General features: G+C 42.8%; 2 protein-coding genes across 2 annotated transcripts in view; both read right to left on the bottom strand.

Annotated features, from left to right (window-relative positions):
- Positions 1-2,193: 2,193 nt before the first annotated feature.
- Positions 2,194-5,593, bottom strand: LOC144783925 (vomeronasal type-2 receptor 26-like). The gene is made up of 2 exons (XM_078662660.1): positions 5,543-5,593; positions 2,194-3,144 (listed from the first exon to the last, which is right to left on the bottom strand). The coding sequence occupies exons 1-2, from the start codon at positions 5,591-5,593 to the stop codon at positions 2,194-2,196; spliced, it is 1,002 nt and encodes a 333-aa protein (XP_078518786.1).
- Positions 5,594-6,101: 508 nt separating this feature from the next.
- The window catches only part of LOC144783924 (extracellular calcium-sensing receptor-like), a 135,973-nt gene continuing 123,036 nt past the window's right edge, over positions 6,102-19,038 (bottom strand). Inside the window, exons 4-5 of the mRNA XM_078662659.1 lie at positions 13,035-13,158; positions 6,102-7,024 (exon numbers count right to left, since the gene is read on the bottom strand). Of these exons, the coding sequence (XP_078518785.1) occupies positions 6,102-7,024; positions 13,035-13,158 (1,047 nt within the window). The remainder of the gene's footprint in view (positions 7,025-13,034; positions 13,159-19,038) is intronic.

Genomic DNA, 19,038 nt, shown 5'->3' with positions numbered 1-19,038 from the left:
AACTGTTGATTATATTCTATTTTATGTTATAGATGCCCCAATGTTCTCTTTGTACTCAACTTCTTGACTGTGATTGCACAATACTGTGATAGATTGGCATATGCCCTCTGACTTTCTCATGAGCAGCATTTTGATAACAGCATTCAAGTCAAGTCAATGAAAGCTTTATTTGATTTTTATTGTACAAATCATAAAAGCACAAATACATAAGAAAAATTCATATAAAATTTCATTAGAAATTACAAAAGATAAAATCTACAAAATATACACAATATATTTAAGATGTCATAAAACCATACAAGTGCCAATGTTATATTTTAAAAACCTGCTATATGCTGCGGAGAAGTTGCCCTGAGTTTACAGGGCATCCAGAATCATGTGTTTTCACTGCAGGAAAGTCTTCTTTAAAAATGTTGATACTCTCCACGCAATGTGTACATCTTCCAAGAACTGCAGCTAAATAAGAGCTGGATGGGATTGTCTTACCTCTTGATGTTTTAAAAGTGGAAGTATCCACACTTTCCTAAACTCTTCATAAAATTTACAAAAGAACATTAAATGAATCCTGGACTGCTCTGAATGTCTGTCAAAAGTGTCAAAGCGGCCGGTTACGTGAACATTTGTTCATAGATGGTGTTGTTGTTTTTCTGTGGACATTACCCAATCAAAATCTTGTCAGAAGCATCCTATCGTATGCTCCTAGTACAAATAATAGGTAAGGCTCCATTTGGATACAAGAAAGCGTTAATTGGTGTTGCATAATGCTAGGCGTCACCATTTCCCCTGTTATTCTCAAGGAGTCCAATAATTGTAGACCCTCCCTTCTAAGAGCCTTTCTCGACATGGCTAACATATTGGTGGGGTCTAAGGGGCCCATTAGGATGGTGGTTGGAAAATCACTCCGACCGCCATAGTAGTGGGAAAACACCTCCCGCAAGGACCGCGGGAAAACCACTGGTCCAATTAGTATGTTCCGCAGTCAAGATCCGACCGCGGCAGCCGGATCGCCGCAATTAACATTGCGGCGGTTGCTGATGACAGCAGCACCGCCGCGATGTCCAAAGAAGCATGTCTTGGATGTCCCTGCACTATGTGGCAGGCACTGCACAGTGCCTGCCACCTGGTACAGGGACATGTAGGGGGTACCCATTGGGGGTACCATGGGTGACCCCTCAGTTTACCCACACACTCCCCCCAACACATTGGGGGCCTGCAATGGGCCCCCGGGAAACATTCTCCGAATGCCTTTCCTTGGCGGTCCCACCGACACGGAAAGGCTGGCTTTCGCCGGCATCATATTCATGCCGGCGGAGCCTGGCCCTGCACCGGCACCATTGTGGCGATCCAGTTCTGCCCGCTAGGCAGGCGTGTGGACTGCAACTGGCGGAAAAGTGGCAGGCGGACAATCTCACTGCGGCTGTCCTCACCGCCATGCTAATGGGACATGGCAGTTTTCTGGGTTGCAATCGCGGGAAGATGTCCGCCGCCGGCCCGGCGGTTGCTACTGCGACCTTGCGGCGGCCATCCGTCCGCCATCCTAATAGACCCCTAAGATTGAAAACAAATATAGTAAGCATTTTTTGTTTACAGTCTCAAAGTGCATAAGAAACAGAAGTGTCCATTCACAGCTAACCTTTAAATATGGCTCTGCTGAAAAGCCACAGCAGCTGGTGCGTTCATTCATTGAGTATGGACACTCTTGTTAAATGATGTAATACATCTCACATGGCTTGATGAGGCATCCAGCCTAAACAGTACATCGATGGTCAGAAAAGTTCACGAAATGGTTATAATTTTGATGAATATTTTATCTTATCGTTAATTCACAGATGACCAATGTTATATAAACATATCACTTATAATATATATTACTAGCTATTGCGAATGAAAAAAGTTACAGCCACTTCAATGCATGCAGTGAGCTATATGTGTTCTCACATACTCACTCACTTGTGTATGTAAATGCAACCCCTTCATACAATCAACATGCCCATTAGCAATACAGAATTATAATGGTTCAAATGGTTTATGGCCAAAATATAATTTCAAGAATAGTTGCTTTATAGACCAGAATAATTACAAAAAAGTCTGTAAAGTTTGAACATGCATTCACACAAAGGTAAGAAAAACTTACCTGTTAAAAGATATGACTGCACAATGTCTAGATACATCAAAACAAATAATCAAACATGATTAGCAGATATTTTTAATGGATAATGTTGATTTGGAAACCAGATACTGCCTTGTGTTCATCTCTGGTCTTAGGAATATGATGTATATTTTGGGAGCAAATATGCAGAACAGAACGCCAGCACTAGAGGACAAGATGGCAAAAATCTCAACAGCTACCATGAATTTTCCTTTTGCGCTGAGATAGGCTGGGATAAAAGAGAGCCAAACGCTGACAAACACCAGCATGCTGAAGGTGATAAACTTAGCTTCATTGAAGCTGTCAGGCAAATTCCGGGCTAAGAAAGCAACCACAAAACATATACAAGCCAATAGTCCCATGAAGGCCAACATGCAGTATAACATCAAAATAGAGCCTTCATTACATTCTGCTATCATCTTCCCATTTGTAGCATTGGTGTTAAATTGGGGGAAGGAGGGCGATGTCCATAACCAGATGGTTCCAATTGAAGACTGGACTGAACACGACACCAAGACAATAGAATAAGAAGCCTTGGAGCCAACCCATCTCCTTAAGGTACTGTTGGGTTTAGTGGCCTTGAAAGCAATGACCACTGTGATTGTTTTGGCCAATACACAGGAAACACAGAGGGAGAATGAAATTCCAAAGATCACCTGACGGAGCATGCAGGTCACCCGCATGGGTTGTCCAATAAAAACAAGTGCACAGAGGAAACACAGCATGAGGAAGACAAGTAGAAGGTAGCTGAGCTGAAGATTGTTGACTTTCACCACTGGAGTATTGCGATACTTTATGACAACACACAAGACCCAAAGGGCAATGAGGAAAAAGAAGACAGAGATCAACACTAAAATGTATCCCAGTGGTTCCTCAAAGGAAAGGAATTCAATCTCCTTTGGGATGCAGCGATCTCGTTTCCCACTCAACCAGTAGTCTTCTGGGCACTTCATACATTCTACAGAATCTGAAGAAGATAAATAATGTTTTATTTCCTTGATTCATTCAATGCCATCTATGACTTTGAAGTAGGTAGGGCTAAAAACATAAATAGCAGACAGTTTTAAACATTTTAATTTGTAAAGGACTTTGGAGGTTGTTTAGAATGTAGCAGAGCAGGGAAACATATTTCACTTTGCCTTCATTACCATAGTTTTTACTCACTTGGCAGGTGGGCACTCCTCCACTTTAAATTAAATGCCTCTGGTTAGAAATGGGATTTCTGTTTGGCTAGTGTATACTAATAAGCCAGGCCGAACCCATCACAATAGTCAGGGCAAGGAAGTTACACACCTAAGATAACCCCTGCTCACCCTCTTTGTAGCTCAGCAGAGCAGTCAGGCTTATCCCTGAGGCAATGTGTAGAGCATTTGCGCAACACACTCACACAACAGTGACACATTAGGCACACCACAAAAGAGACTCCACACAAGGTAATATAAAGATATACTTTGTATTGTTCATAAAACAAAGACCTTAGAACCTATACATGATTTACAATAACCCTAGGCTACAAAATGTGTTGGAGGAGACATATATAATTCAGTTTAAAGCGTATGTGCAGTTTAACTGTATCCTGAATTGGCTTCTCACCATCACAGAAGAACATACATTTCAAATGTAGGAGAGCTTGTGTTTTATATGCTGCCAGATCTCTCGTTGGCCTTTTACACTATTGACCAATAGACCAATTGGGTTTGGGGAACATTATTGTATTGCATGGAGGTTTTATTAGGCTGCCAAATATTACCATTATTGATGGAAACTGTTGATTTTATTCTATTTGATGTTATAGATGCCCCAATGTTCTCTTTGTACTCAACTTCTTGACTGTGATTGCACAATACTGTGATAGATTGGCATATGCCCTCTGACTTTCTCATGAGCAGCATTTTGATAACAGCATTCAAGTCAAGTCAAGGAAAGCTTTATTTGATTTTTATTGTACACATCATAAAAGCACAAATACATAAGAAAAATTCATATAAAATTTCATTAGAAATTACAAAAGATAAAATCTACAAAATATACACAATATATTTAAGATGTCATAAAACCATAGAAGTGCCAATGTTATATTTTAAGAACCTGCTATATGCTGCGGAGAAGGTGCCCTGAGTTTACAGGGCATCCAGTATCATGTGTTTTCACTGCAGGATAGTCTTCTTTAAAAATGTTGATACTCTCCACGCAATGTGTTCATCTTCCAAGAACTGCAGCCAAATAAGAGCTGGATGGGATTTTCTTACCTCTTGATGTTTTAAAATGGAAGTATCCACACTTTCCTAAACTCTTCGTAAAATTTACAAAAGAACATTAAATGAATCGTGGACTGCTCTGAATGTCTGTCACAGTGGCAAAGCGGCCGGTTACGTGAACATTCGTTCATAGATGGTGTTGTTGTTTTTCTGTGGACATTACCCAATCAAAATCTTGTCAGAAGCATCCTATTGTATGCTCCTAGTACAAATAATAGGTAAGGCTCCATTTGGATACAAGAAAGCGTTAATTGGTGTTGCATAATACTAGGCTTCACCATTTCCCCTGTAATTCTCAAGGAGCCCAATAATTGTAGACCCTCCCTTCTAAGAGCCTTTCTCGACATGGCTAACATAGTGGTGGGGTCTAAGGGGCCCATTAGGATGGTGGTTGGAAAATCACTCCGACCGCCATGGTAGTGGGAAAACACCTCCCGCAAGGACCGAGGGAAAACCGCTGGTCCAATTAGTATGCTCCGCAGTCAAGATCCGACCGTGGCAGCCGGATCGCCGCAATTACCATTGCGGCGGTTGCTGATGACAGCAGCACCACCGCGATGTCCAAAGAAGCATGTCTTGGATGTCCCTGCACTATGTGGCAGGCACTGCACAGTGCCTACCACCTGGTACAGGGACATGTAGGGGGTACCCATAGGGGGTACCATGGGTGACCCCTCAGTTTAACCACACACTCCCCCCAACACATTGGGGGCCTGCAATGGGCCCCCGGAAACATTCTCCGAATGCCTTTCCTTGGCAGTCCCACCGCCACGGAAAGGCTGGCTTTCGCCGGCATCATAATCATGCTGGCAGAGCCTGGCTCTGCACCGGCACCATTGTGGCGATCCAGTTCTGCCCGCTAGGCAGGCGTGTGGACTGCTACCGGCGGAAAAGTGGCAGGGGGACAATCTCACCGCGGCTGTCCTCACTGCCATGCTAATGGGACATGGCGGTTTTCGGGGTTGCAATCGCGGGTGGATGTCCGCCGCCGGGCCGGCGGTTGCTACCGCGACCTGGCGGCGGCCATCCTTCCGCCATCCTAATAGACCCCTAAGATTGAAAACAAATATAGTAAGCATTTTTTGTTTACAGTCTCAAAGTGCATAAGAAACAGAAGTGTCCATTCACAGCTAACCTTTAAATATGGCTCTGCTGAAAAGCCACAGCAGCTGGTGCGTTCATTCATTGAGTATGAACACTCTAGTTAAATGATGTAATACATCTCACATGGCTTGATGAGGCATCCAGCCAAAACAGTACATTGAGGGTCAGAAAAGTTCAGAAAATGGTTATAATTTTGATGAATATTTTATCTTATCGTTAATTCACAGATGACCAATGTTATATAAACATATCACTTATAATATATATTACTAGCTATTGCGAATGAAAAAAGTTACAGCCACTTCAATGCATGCAGTGAGCTAAATGTGTTCTCACATACTCACTCACTTGTGTATGTAAATGCAACCCCTTCATACAATCAACATGCACATTAGCAATACAGAATTATAATGGTTCAAATGGTTTATGGCCAAAATATAATTTCAAGAAAAGTTGCTTTATAGACCAGATTAATTACAAAAATTCTGTAAAGTTTGAACATGCATTCACACAAAGGTAAGAAAAACTTACCTGTTAAAAGATATGACTGCACAATGTCTAGATACATCAAAACAAATAATCAAACATGATTAGCAGGTATTTTTAATGGATAATGTTGATTTGGAAACCAGATACCGTCTTGTGTTCATCTCTGGTCTTAGGTATATGATGTATATTTTGGGAGCAAATATGCAGAACAGAACGCCAGCACTAGAGGACAAGATGGCAAAAATCTCAACAGCTACCATGAATTTTCCTTTTGCGCTGAGATAGGCTGGGATAAAAGAGAGCCAGACGCTGACAAACACCAGCATGCTGAAGGTGATAAACTTAGCTTCATTGAAGCTGTCAGGCAAATTCCGGGCTAAGAAAGCAACCACAAAACATATACAAGCCAATAGTCCCATGAAGGCCAACATGCAGTAGAACATCAAAATAGAGCCTTCATTACATTCTGCTATCATCTTCCCATTTGTAGCCTTGGTGTTAAATTGAGGGAAGGAGGGCGATGTCCATAACCAGATGGCTCCAATTGAAGACTGGACTAAACACGACACCAAGACAATAGAATAAGAAGCCTTGGAGCCAACCCACTTCCTTAAGGTACTGTTGGGTTTGGTGGCCTTGAAAGCAATGACCACTGTGATTGTTTTGGCCAATACACAGGAAACACAGAGGGAGAATGAAATTCCAAAGATCACCTGACGGAGCATACAGGTCACCCGCATGGGTTGTCCAATAAAAACAAGGGCACAGAGGAAACACAGCATGAGGAAGACAAGTAGAAGGTAGCTGAGCTGAAGGTTGTTGGCTTTCACCACTGGAGTATTGCGATACTTTATGACAACACACAAGACCCAAAGGGCAATGAGGAAAAAGAAGACAGAGATCAACACTAAAATGTATCCCAGTGGTTCCTCAAAGGAAAGGAATTCAATCTCCTTTGGGATGCAGCGATCTCTGTTCCCACTCGACCAGTAGTCTTCTGGGCACTTCATACATTCTACAGAATCTGAAGAAGATAAATAATGTTTTATTTCCTTGATTCATTCAATGCCATCTATGACTTTGAAGAAGGTAGGGCTAAAAACATAAATAGCAGACACAGTTTAAAACATTTTAATTTGTAAAGGACTTTGGAGGTTGTTTAGAATGTAGCAGAGCAGGGAAACATATTTCACTTTGCCTTCATTACCATAGTTTTTACTCACTTGGCAGGTGGGCACTCCTCCACTTTAAATTAAATGCCCTCTGGTTAGAAATGGGATTTCTGTTTGGCTAGTGTATACAAATAAGCCAGGCCGAACCCATCACAATAGTCAGGGCAAGGAAGTTACACACCTAAGATAACCCCTGCTCACTCTCTTTGTAGCTCAGCAGAGAAGTCAGGCTTATCCCTGAGGCAATGTGTAGAGCATTTGCGCAACACACTCACACAACAGTGACACACTAGGCACACCACAAAAGAGACTCCACACAAGGTAATATAAAGATATACTTTGTATTGTTCATAAAACACATTAGGCCATAATCACATAAATCACTGTGCCACTATGCACATGTCATGATATTGCATACATTTATATATCACTTGGCCACAATTGAGTGCAAGCAAGTAAGCATTTGTAAGTTGAACACATCACCAACATGTGATGAGAACATCACCTTACACCATCACTGTACATTTCCTGCAGGTCCTGGAAAAGTACTCCTTATTATGACCACTAAAAGGCATCAACAACTGTCAAACATCCAAATCAAGGCCCAAAAATGTATATGTAAATCCTCATTTGTAAAGCAAGAACTACTCACCCTTAGGGGTCTCAAGGCGCTGGGGCTGTCATGGAAAATAAGTGAGCTATTGGTGCTGAGCAGATCTACCGCCAGAGGCGGGGATTGAACCGTAAACCCTGTGATCCGGAAGCAGCTGCCCTGGCCACTGCACCACACCTCTCCACATATGTGCAGTATTAGAGGTAGAAAGACTTAAGGCTCACCAGCATAACACTAAACAACACTAAGAGCAGCACCTGAACTCCTACTACCGGTTATGTGGTCGTCAAATTCCTTTCCCGGTAGGCTTCTGGGCCACCAGTCTGCTTATACCAGGAAAGTTGGTAATTTTCGAGGATTCCTTCCCCTCAGGGATCGGTGGCCTCCATTAAGGTTCCCCCTTAATGGCCAGCCAAGACTATCCCCCCAACAGCAGGTAAGAGTGTAGCTGCCCATGACCATGTGGTGCAGCTGCCAGCAATGTCCAGAATGCATCAGAGACCTCACCAGGTCTTGTGCGGTGGCTTGAGTGGCGCCAGGACCTCCATTCTGCCAAATAGTAAAGCAGCCCTGCCCAGAGTGAGGTCCTCCGGCAGAACACCACCACTTTGCTGAGAGTACTCTTTTAGCTCTCAGGAGCGAGAGACAAGGGCGTTGGCTCCTTGCCACGGAGCACGGTCTGGTTGTCTTTTGCAGCACGGGGTAGGCGAGGTTCCTGCTCCAGGAAACTGGGCTGGGGCCACGCTCCTCTACAGTCAGTTGCCAGGCACACTCCCACTCACCTCGTGGCCATTACGAGCAGGGAGCGAGAGAGAGTGCTACTTCTCCTCAACTCCAGGACCCTTGGGAGAAGGCAGTGCTGCACACCCTGCGGGGATACTTTAGAGCCTCCCTCTGCATGCTTTTCCTGTAATGAAGAGGAAATCACTGCGCTCATGCTGTGTTCTACACATGCTTCCTGTGTCCAATGATAGCGCTCACCTCGCGCAATTGGTTTGCAGGGGCCAGAGGCATAGAGCCCTCCACAGAGGCTGCGAGGTAAACCGAGTGATGAACGCAGTGCTCATCCTGCGCTGTTCTCAAGTCCCACAGACCAGGTCACAAAAGCCCTGGAGGATCACTAGGGGCCCTGAGCAGGAAGCAGGCTCAGGCCAGCACAAATTCAAAGTTCAGATGGCCTTCCCTGGCAGCACTGCTGTTCCATTGATTCCTAGCCAGTCTGCCAGCCTAGCTGCACTCCCATTCTTTCCTTTACAGAGAAGGTGCGGATGGAAGAAGCTGCCCACCTCCCACTGGTATGTTGGGGCACTCGCTTCTGCCTTAGTTGGAAGGATAGCATTTGTAAGCCATTGTGGTCCTCTCCGACTTACCTTTTTTTCCACTTCTGCTTTCAGAAATCTTTATTGATCCTACAAACACGTTCCTGAAGCCTGAGGCTTCAAGTTCACCAATTTTGTTTTCCCTCACCCGGTTGAAAGGTGCTGTCTGCGCTGCAGCCCTTTCTTGCTCCTGGCAGGTATTTAGAAATGCATGTTTGGTTTTATCTGTGCAGCACCTTGTGGTGTGCATATTGGCTTATTCTTAGTTTCCTTTTCTTCAACATATTTTCTCTTGGAAAACATAGACGTATATCCCGCATAGGTGCAACTGCTCTTTCCACAGAGGAGATATTTTGATCCCTCAAGTCCATTGGTGACTACTCATAATATTGTTTGATTTGGATCCGCCCTGCGGCATAAGTTAGAGCATCCTTCCTTCTCTTTGGGTATCGGATACACAGGCTTCCTTCCTCTAATTTCTTGTGTTGCTGTAGATATTATCCATTGACGTACCTTCTTTTCAGAACATTGCATGGTTTGGCGTCTCTCTCTTTCCTTGGTAGGTAAAGGGGTCTTGAGTACCTTTTTTTATCCAGGGTACATTTCACAACTTAGTGTGTTTTTGCTTACACATAAGGTAGTTCTGTGCATGTCTCTTAACTGACTTTACGAACTTACTCGGCATTATTCAGAACAAAATGTACATGAATGAATTTGAGATGAATCTCACAATATATATTACTATGTAGGTGGTTTGCTCCTGTTACCCATATCATCATGAGGGCCAAATTAGTGGGCCTCATCAACCAAGGGCTGCCTTTTTGCCAAATTTGGTGTAATTCCGTTCGGCAGTTCGGGCTGTAGCCTGTTCCAATTTTTCCTATGGAAATTACCATGGGGAAAACTCCTTTTGGGACCCCCCTTTTTTCTTGGCCCCCGCTTGATGAATCACCCAAAAACCTTTAAGAAAGGAGCTGACCGGAGGGGCCCACTAGTTTTAAATATTTTGCAACGATTTGGCTAACAGCGCCAAAGATATTGGCAAAAGAAAAAATGCTATTTGAATAGAAACGAGGTCCTAACTATAACTACCTACTGGCGACCATCAGTAGGTAATATATATATATATATATATATATATATATATATATATATATATATATATATATATATATATATATATATATATATAGATATATATATACACACTCATGGGTTTACTGAAAAAAACCAAAGGTTACTGTGACTGGTTGGGTCCGGACCACGAGAGAACTGAACTATGTACAAACTGGTGGTCTCCAGAGCCTCTCTCTACCCCTCTTGTCTCCCCGCAGCAGGACGATTGGAAATCACCAATGTATTCACCTTGGATTTTGACAAACGAAGAAGAAGACGGCGGTTCCTTTAACTGGAGCTTCAAAGAAGATGAACCCACGCCCCCAGCTGACATCAGTGCTTTTCCGCCAATAAGGATGGACGTAACACAGAAGTTAGTGTGCATCGACACCGGCGTAGAGAAGACGGACACGAGCATTGCTGTGGCTGGAGGAAACGAGGAACGAAACTCAGGATCTGGTACGAGAACCGAGGCAACCAGAGCTGTGCCAGTAGGCCAACGTCCCTGTGATTCGACGAGCCACACCCCAGGAGGAGCGTGGCTTTTGCAGGTACGGAACCGGCTCTCGGGGTGGGTGGGGAGGAAGGAAGCTCCCAATTCCTTGGTTAAATGCCCGCAGACCATGCTTGTAACCTGCCGCTATTTTTTTAATTTTGTTTTCTTCACGTTTTATTGTGCACCTGACACGACGCTCTGGTAGATCCAGTGTTCATTTTTTCTTTAAGTTCAAAAGGTATGTGTGATGTCCCTTCACTCCCCGGCCCCATACTTACTGCCAAGAAAAGAGGACATAGTCCTGACAGTATTGTTCTTTCCTTCTCCCTACACGCCTTGGAAGAGGAAGTCCGCCCACCCAGCGAGAACTGACCCTGGAGAACAGGAACAGAAGAGCCAAAGAAGCCCCAGCAAGACGGACCACTCTTCTTTTGCCTTGCATAAAACTATCCACACGGCATAAGCGTACTTTTTTGAAAATAAAACCGTATATCCACAGACCTGGCCTCAGACCTATTCTTGCAATCCCGCCACAGTTACACGGACGTTATCATTAGCAATTAGCATTTTAAAAACCTAAGAAATTCTCTGGAAAAAGGTTAAATGGACATTATAGTTTGGAAATGTAATTAAAAAACCTTAAAAATTCATTGAAAGGAGGAGGAGGTGACAGTCCCCGGGGCTGCGGGGGTAACCATGTGGACCACCCGCATTATTCAAACATTTGCTCTAGGGAGGAGGCTGTCCCCAGGCAAAACGCATCAATTATGAAAAAGAAGCAGGGAGCTGGTGGTCCCTGGGGCTTTAGGGGTCATAAGAGAGGGCCCTGTGTGACCTCTCCTAATATTTGGACTTGCCCCTGGGACCTGGCATACCCAGGGACTGATTAGAAACGAGGGAGACCGCTCTTTCTTTTTAAATAACATTTTGGGAGATTTGTGGATCCAGCACGAATCCCACAGATTTTGTTTTTTATGTTTTTTGGTCCTGCAGGTCCCTGTGGAACTACCGCCAAGGTGGTCAATGTGTTTCTACCCTACTCCTTTTTCTTTCTTTAACATTTTTTGATGTGACTCGGTTCAACCAAATCACAATATGACTCTCAACAGTTCCTGGTTCAAAGTGTTGGCAGCCAATCAGATCTCAGCACGAGATTGGGATGGGTCTCTGATCCACCACATTCCTATATATGCAACTGGAAATTTCTTTAAATAGGCCAGCAAGTACTGAATGGATATACAGCATTTAAAAAAAGGCTACCCTTCTGCCAAATCTGGTGAAATTCCGACCAGTAGTTTCGGCTGTATACCATGTTTAAAATTTCCACTGGGAATGAACATGGGGAAAATGCTTTTTAGTACCCCCTTTTTCTCAGCGCCTACTTGACGGATCACCCAAAAACATTCAAGGCAGCAGCTGAAGTGAGCAGCGATCTAGTTTTGAAAAGTTCGCAAAGATTCAAACTATGCAAAAGTTGCTGGCAAAACAAAAACTGTTCTTCCTATGGAAACTACATTCTAACTATAACTACCTACTGGCAAGTAAGTATTTGATAGGAAAGTAGATGGTGCCATTCATGATAAGGATACTGTAAGTCACCTTCCAGTTTCATAATCTTATGAAAGAAACTCAGTCTTAGATCTCATTCCTCTATTCAGTAAAATGTGAAGATGCCGGTCCTCTGTATTTATCATATACATGTTATTTTGGGACTATTACATTCTGAAGGGAAATCACATGATCACTCTGTCCTCATATTTGGCTACTGCTTCATGTCTCACTTGGATTTTAGGTGAAAGCAAGGTTGCGCTATAGTGGTAGATATATTTTTTGTTACATTCTAGTGGTGTTTGCACGTTTCTCACCACCTTATGCCTCATTTGCAGAGTTCAACAGGGGGTTAGCGTTATGCTCTGCAAAGTCATTGTGAGGTCATCTACCATCAACTTTAAAGCATAAAAAAACTTGAAAATTGTAATTGCCGTTTGTGCTGGTTGAGTGAGCACCATCACATAAGAATAGTAAATCTAGGTTTCTTTGTGAATTTTCTTCAGGCTTTTCTGAGACTGGAGAACTCCAATCGCCAGGAATCAAGCTAAGTAGCTTATGTCATGTACCACAATGTTTGTGAATTTTTCTGCCTTGCTGATTGCTTAGTACATATTCATTAATTTTTGTAATTTCTCTGACCTGAGCTCTATATTCTATCTAATGGGATATCTACTCTTTGCCATAGTGAAATGTATGACTCATACATACATTTTGGAACTGCTTTCCAACTGCCTGAATTGTTTTGGAAATATAGGGATTGAACTCACTTGTCTGATTAGTGATGCTCCCATCAGCGCAGGGTAAACAGTGGAAACAGCAGCTAGGACGTCCAGGGGCAGCGGATATTCTGTGTCCAGGTGGGCAACTTTCACTGCAGACTGACCTTGGGGCCTGTGAGAGAGCAAGCAATAGAGTCTATGTGAGGGAGAGAAATTGAGACAGAGAAGTGGAGGGTAAAATAGAGGAAGAGAGAGCAAAAGATGAAATGGTCGAGAAGAAGCACAAAGACAGAGAGATATTAAGAATACATTCACATTGGGACATAAATAAATGGTTGGATATTTCAACTAAGGAGAGGAAATGACTCCCAGGATCAAAAAATAATGTGGTATTTTAAACAGGCTGTCCACTGCACTGGATTGCCTAAATATCATTTATTTTCATATAGTGCTCATACTGCCTTTTGGCCACCTCACAGTACTTGCAGAGAGTTGTTGAGGAGGAGGGGACAAATTCATGTTTGCTTAAGGGAAGCCAGAAATATAGTTGGTAAATGCAGCCATCTGTGGCATTAATTATTATCAGGTTATATATAGATAAATGCAACCAGTGCATTACTATCCTATCTTGCGAATGACATTACTAGGTCGAGATATACGTATGATAGAAAGACCTATATTTTAAATAGACAGCAACTCTATCCAGTGGTGTAGCTAGGTTGCAATGAGCCCTGGTGTATGCAAAGTAATGTGTACCCTTCAATAGGGTGACATTTTAGTCGGTCAGCTTCCCCGACACTCCTCAAACTCATTCGACAGAGTATGCATCTGGCATATCAAACTCACTACAATTCTTATATACTCCCTATTGTATTTCTACTTCCTGCATTGCATTTCTACAATTCAAAGTCATAACTCTAAAAGCATTGCCAAAGCTAATAGGTTTGGCCCTTGTAAAGTGCATGCACACATGCAGGGACCCCACGCTCACACTGCTTACGCTCATCCGCACATCCCTCACACTTCACTCGGATCGGTATATGTCTCACTCCGCACTCACACAGGCACAACTTTCAATCCGTAGACCACATATGACTCACTCTGCACTCTTGCACGCACAACTTTCAAACTGTTGACCTCTTACCCTGCACTCACAAAAGACAATGTTAAATACATTCACACAGACACATCCCCCACAATGCACTCACAAAACATAATGGCTATAGTACTCTCATTCAAGCCAACTACGTACACATACACCGCTCGCTCACTAGGAAGGAGCAGAGTTTGGACAGATGTTGGCATAGGAAACACAGGCTGAGTATCTGGTTCACCTGCCCACTAGTGTAATTCAAAGCTTTTGAAGTAAGCTACACTAAAAACTGAGAGGCATATTATCAAGGGGGTTTATCTCCACTTTTTTGTCTTTAAAAGCCAAGAAAGCGGAGATAAAATTATCTCCCTATTACCTAGCTGTCGCTAACACCAGTTAGCAACAGCTAGTAGGAGATAGCGACCATCTTGGGCCCCGCTTTGCATGTCAGTGATATTTATCACTAATGACATGCAAAGTGGGTGTGCCAAGATGTTAGCAACTGGAAACAGTCGCTAACATCGCTATCTCCTATTACTAACTTTTCGAGATATTCGCGCTAAGCGCGAATATCTCCAAAAGCTAACACCTGCCCTGAGCAGTTCTTAGCTATGTTATCCAATGGGAGGTGGATAACATGGCTAAGAGCATTAGCTCGGTAATGCATGAATATCGCTGACTTTTCAGCGATATTCATGCATTGCGGCCGTTTTTTATCGTATTTGCGATAAACCTTGGTAATGGTTTATCTGCGGTAAAAATCGCCGCAGCTTAGCGGTAAAATTTTGTCTCTAACCAAGCAATAGCGATAATTATCGCTATTGCTTGGTAATATGCCCCTGAATTTCCATGTATCTAATCTCCCATAAGCCGCACTTGGACCAGCACTGCAGGCTATGTCAGTCTGATCTCTTTGCACTTTTATGGGGAAGAGTCCTGGTGTCAAAATAAAGTCCCACTTGCCTTTTAAAAAACAAGGTGGTGTTTTGTTTGTAGTGCAAGTACATATATAAATAGGAAGAGAAAAAAATAAAGAAAAGCAAAATAAACAAATATGCTTACTCTGGTGGGCATATGTGTAAGTAAACAATACAATAAAAAGTAAAGCTACACACTGGTCTGCCATCTTGGAACACTCAAGAATGATTGAGTATGCAGAATATCATTTCAAGAAGGTTGAATGGTTTTGAAGCTTTCAGCAGTGATTTCTGGTGCTCTGCATAAGAAAGGTGTGGCCCTGTATCAATGGAAACAGAACTGCTGGTACTCTGAACCTTAATTAGCACTAGTCTGAATTTGCAAGAAGTTGCTGGGGGATGAACTATAAGAAATATCTTATGAGGTTGGACATCTCTGAATGCAGAGTAACCAGAGATGTAACTACCTGTGGTGTAGTTGGTGCAATATGCTGAAGCCTAGAGGTGAGCGGGGATGCACCAACAACAGACCCTCAAGCCCTCTGAGGCCTTACTGCAAAGTATGAGGATTTTCTAAATTGAACTTAGTGTAAAACTTCCTAATGTGAAAAGATAGGCTGTAGGATGTTGTTTTCATCTACAAAAAACAACATTTAAATACCAATAAATGAACTGTGCAAATATTTGCATGGCAGCCTTTCTGCAACACAGAACCGATGCATCTCTCCGACTGTGCAACGCACCTTGAACACAGATCCTCGCAACGCTCCACAAACCAGGATTTAAGGTATTGTGTTAATCAGGTCTAACAAGGTTCCTGTAGCTGGCCCATGCACTACTGCAGTCGGCCTGAACTTGTGACTTTGTCTCGGTCTGACATAACCACAATAACTACAGCATAGCAGCAGTGCCCTCTGGAGACAAGAGGGTCCATATCCCTAAAGGTATGGTGCCTGAATTTGCTGTAGGGGGTGGTATTGACAAGTTGTTTGAAGCTCATGAGATTGCTTTAGAAATGCATAGGATCCCTAAGGAGGATTGGGGCACTAGTCTATGGAAGCACATCCTTGTTGGCCCGGGTGGAATAATAATTCTGCTTGTGGAGTTGGCAGAATTCAGGCAACTCTGCTCTATGCATGTAACGCGGAGTTCTTGATAAATTCCACCTTCCTGTGTGTGGTGGAAATATATTCCCGCTGGTGCAAGCAAGGCTCGATACATGTGTGCCCACGAGCATGAGATATGCAGCCCGATAGCGAGCAAGATTTGTCATCTGTTACCACAAATTCTGGTCACCACAGAGCCTTCCGTATCCCTTTTTGTGACACTGGCAAACACGAGTGTCCACGGATGCATCTCAAGCAGATTATTTGTACTCGAGAACGCAAATCAATTAGAAAATACCTTTTTGAGTGAATAATCTATTCAAACTGACAGTTGTAGTTGTTTTTAGTGCAAAAAGCATTTTTTTATATTATTTTTCTGTCTTCAGCGGGAAGGAAGTGCGCCAGCGATTCCAACTTCCTCCTCCTGTCCAGAAGGATACTCCAAGTGTTTTGTCCATTAGCCTGGTTACTTTTCATTTGGATTTCAAGGTGAAAGGATAACTCCCTTTGTCTGCATATACCCGTTGCATATATAATATTGGATTTCAAGCACTTTGTTTTGGTGAAATCACAAGTAAGTTCAAACATTTTTGTATAATGGTGTTGTTTGATGAAGGGAACGCACCAGTATATATTTGTACATTTAATGATGTGATTATGGTTGTGGTGGGTGACCTGGAATTGCAGTAGGGGCTTAGAGTAATTTTTTGCATTTGCATTTTGATCTTTTGTAAGGACCAAAGGTTGCACAGCTAAGTACATTTTCTTTGAGTTTGTTAAATGTGCACTATTTATTTATTTTACCATGTGGCCTAGTCTGACCACAAGCAATTCCACCAGTAGTAGTCATTGGGTACTTAAAGCAACTGTTTCTGTGGTATATGTTGTTTAACAATTCATTTGGACCAGGGAAACCATTGGTTTACATACCTAATGAGTTTTTAGTTTTTTTATTTCACATTTTTCCCTGCAAAAAGTGTATTTTGGTGCGGTAATATTTGATGCCTTGGGGGTATGTATGTGAGTTAAGTTTCATTTTTACATTGCTGAATTAATGGTAGTGCTTTCTTCATTGTTTACCATGCCACCTTTGTCTGGCAAGTGTTTGTGTGTGTGTGTGTGTTTGCCATAGGCCACCATTTTGTCTGTGTTCTCCATGCCATGTGGCCGGTGGCCATATTGTGAAGTCAGTGTCCATAGGCCTGCATGTGTTCTTTGTTGTTCATGCCTCCTAGCTTGTTGTTGCTTGACCATGTGGACATGTTGTGTAGCCAGCCAGTGTGCTTTTGCTATAGGCCTGCATGGGTTGTTTGTTGTCCGTGCCTCCTTACTTGTTGTTTTTGTTTGACTATGTGGCCAGTGGCCACCTTGTGTAGCGAGTCAGTGTGCTTTAGCCATAGGCCAGCATGTGTTCTGTGTTGACCATGCCTCCTTGCTTATTGGTTGACCATGTAGCTGGCAGCCATTTTGTGTAGTCAGCCAATGTGCCTTTGCCATAAGCCTGAATGTGCTCTTTGCTGCCCATTCATCCTTGTTGTTGTTTGACCATGTGGCCATTTTTATAGTCAGTCAGTGTGCTTTTAATATAGGCCTGCATGGTTTTTTGTTGTCCCTGCCCCCTTGCTTGTTGTTTGTTGTTTTTGTTTGACTATGTGGCCAGTGACCACCTTGTGCAGCCAGTCAGTGTGCTTTTGTGCTTTTGCCATAGGCCTGCATGTGTTCTGTGTTGACCATCCCTCCTTGCTTGTTGGTTGACCATGTAGCTGACGGCCATTTTGTGTAGTCAGCCATTCTGCTTTTGCCATAGGCCTGCATGTCTTTTTTGTTGTCCATGCTTCCTTGATTGTTGGTGAACATGTGGCCAGTGTATTAAATAAATCCTTTTTTTCAGTTGTCAAACCCGTTTTCTTGGGACATTCAAGAGAGCTATGACTTTTTGTTTATTGTTAATTGTTTTGACTTTTTCCCTGATATGCTATGCTATTATAGACATATTTAAAGCGCATGGCTACCCGACGTGTTTCTCAGCACTGAAGTCATGTCCTTCCTAGATAACGCAGCATGAGCTCTTCAGAAGAGGTACGTTTTCGGAAGCTTCCTCAGCTAATTCCTTCCTTGGTCAATCTGAGTGAAAGAGGCAGGGTGTTCCAGAGTTTAACTGCTAAATAGGCAAAAGAATGTCCCCCACTTCTGGTTCTCTTAACTATAGGAACTATGAAAAGCTTATAATCAATCAAACACAGAGTTCTCTTGGGGATGTAGGGAGCTTTCTGGATTAGGGGAGGACTTTTGATATTTATCATTATATGAGCCAGACAGAGAGACTTGAATTCAATTAATTTGCATACTGTTAACCAGTGAAGGGTTACAAGAGCAGAGGAAACCAAGTGGTCTTATGGAATCTTCAGCAATGTGCGTACTGCAGCGTTATGGACGAGCTGCAGAAGATTTCAGTTTAATGAGCTTGAGGATTATTGTAGTATGTATGTATAGTGTTTATATAATATTATATGCATTTTTCAATTTTCCCATGCACCTCCTTGCTTCCCACAGGATTTCTCATAATCCCAAGTGAAACGCCAGCAATGACTTTTTTTTATTGTTCCATTTTTTCCTGGCCTGAATCCCTTGATTGCCATGAGTGTCTTAGGCCATAGGCACACACCAGCATTCAATGTTTAAAAGATTATTCCTTTCTTTTACATGGTCTTCCCATGGGGAGCAGGGCCAAGACTGATTTGCATATGGCTGAGTCAAAACTAGGGTGAAGTGACATGCAAAATAATGATAGATTAAACACAGATCTGTAACTGGGGGTGAGTGCTTGAAAAGTTTTAACACTCAGTCCATCATTTTATTTTGTGATGTTATTATGTGCACCCTAGTGGCTAAGGGTATGCCCAGATGTGGACCACGTGCTCGCTGAAACACTGGAT

Source organism: Lissotriton helveticus, chromosome 10 (assembly GCF_964261635.1).
Source record: "Lissotriton helveticus chromosome 10, aLisHel1.1, whole genome shotgun sequence".
NCBI classification, from domain to species: Eukaryota; Metazoa; Chordata; class Amphibia; order Caudata; family Salamandridae; genus Lissotriton; species Lissotriton helveticus.
This window is presented reverse-complemented; position numbering and strand designations above follow the sequence as displayed.

Excerpts from the sequence above, each read along its gene's own strand:
- LOC144783925 (XM_078662660.1), bottom strand. The coding sequence starts at position 5,593 with ATGAATGAACGCACCAGCTGCTGTGGCTTTTCAGCAGAGCCATATTTA. Across the intron at positions 3,145-5,542 it reads CAGCAGAGCCATATTTAAAG|GAAATAAAACATTATTTATC; the intron begins GTTAGCTGTGAA and ends GAATGAATCAAG.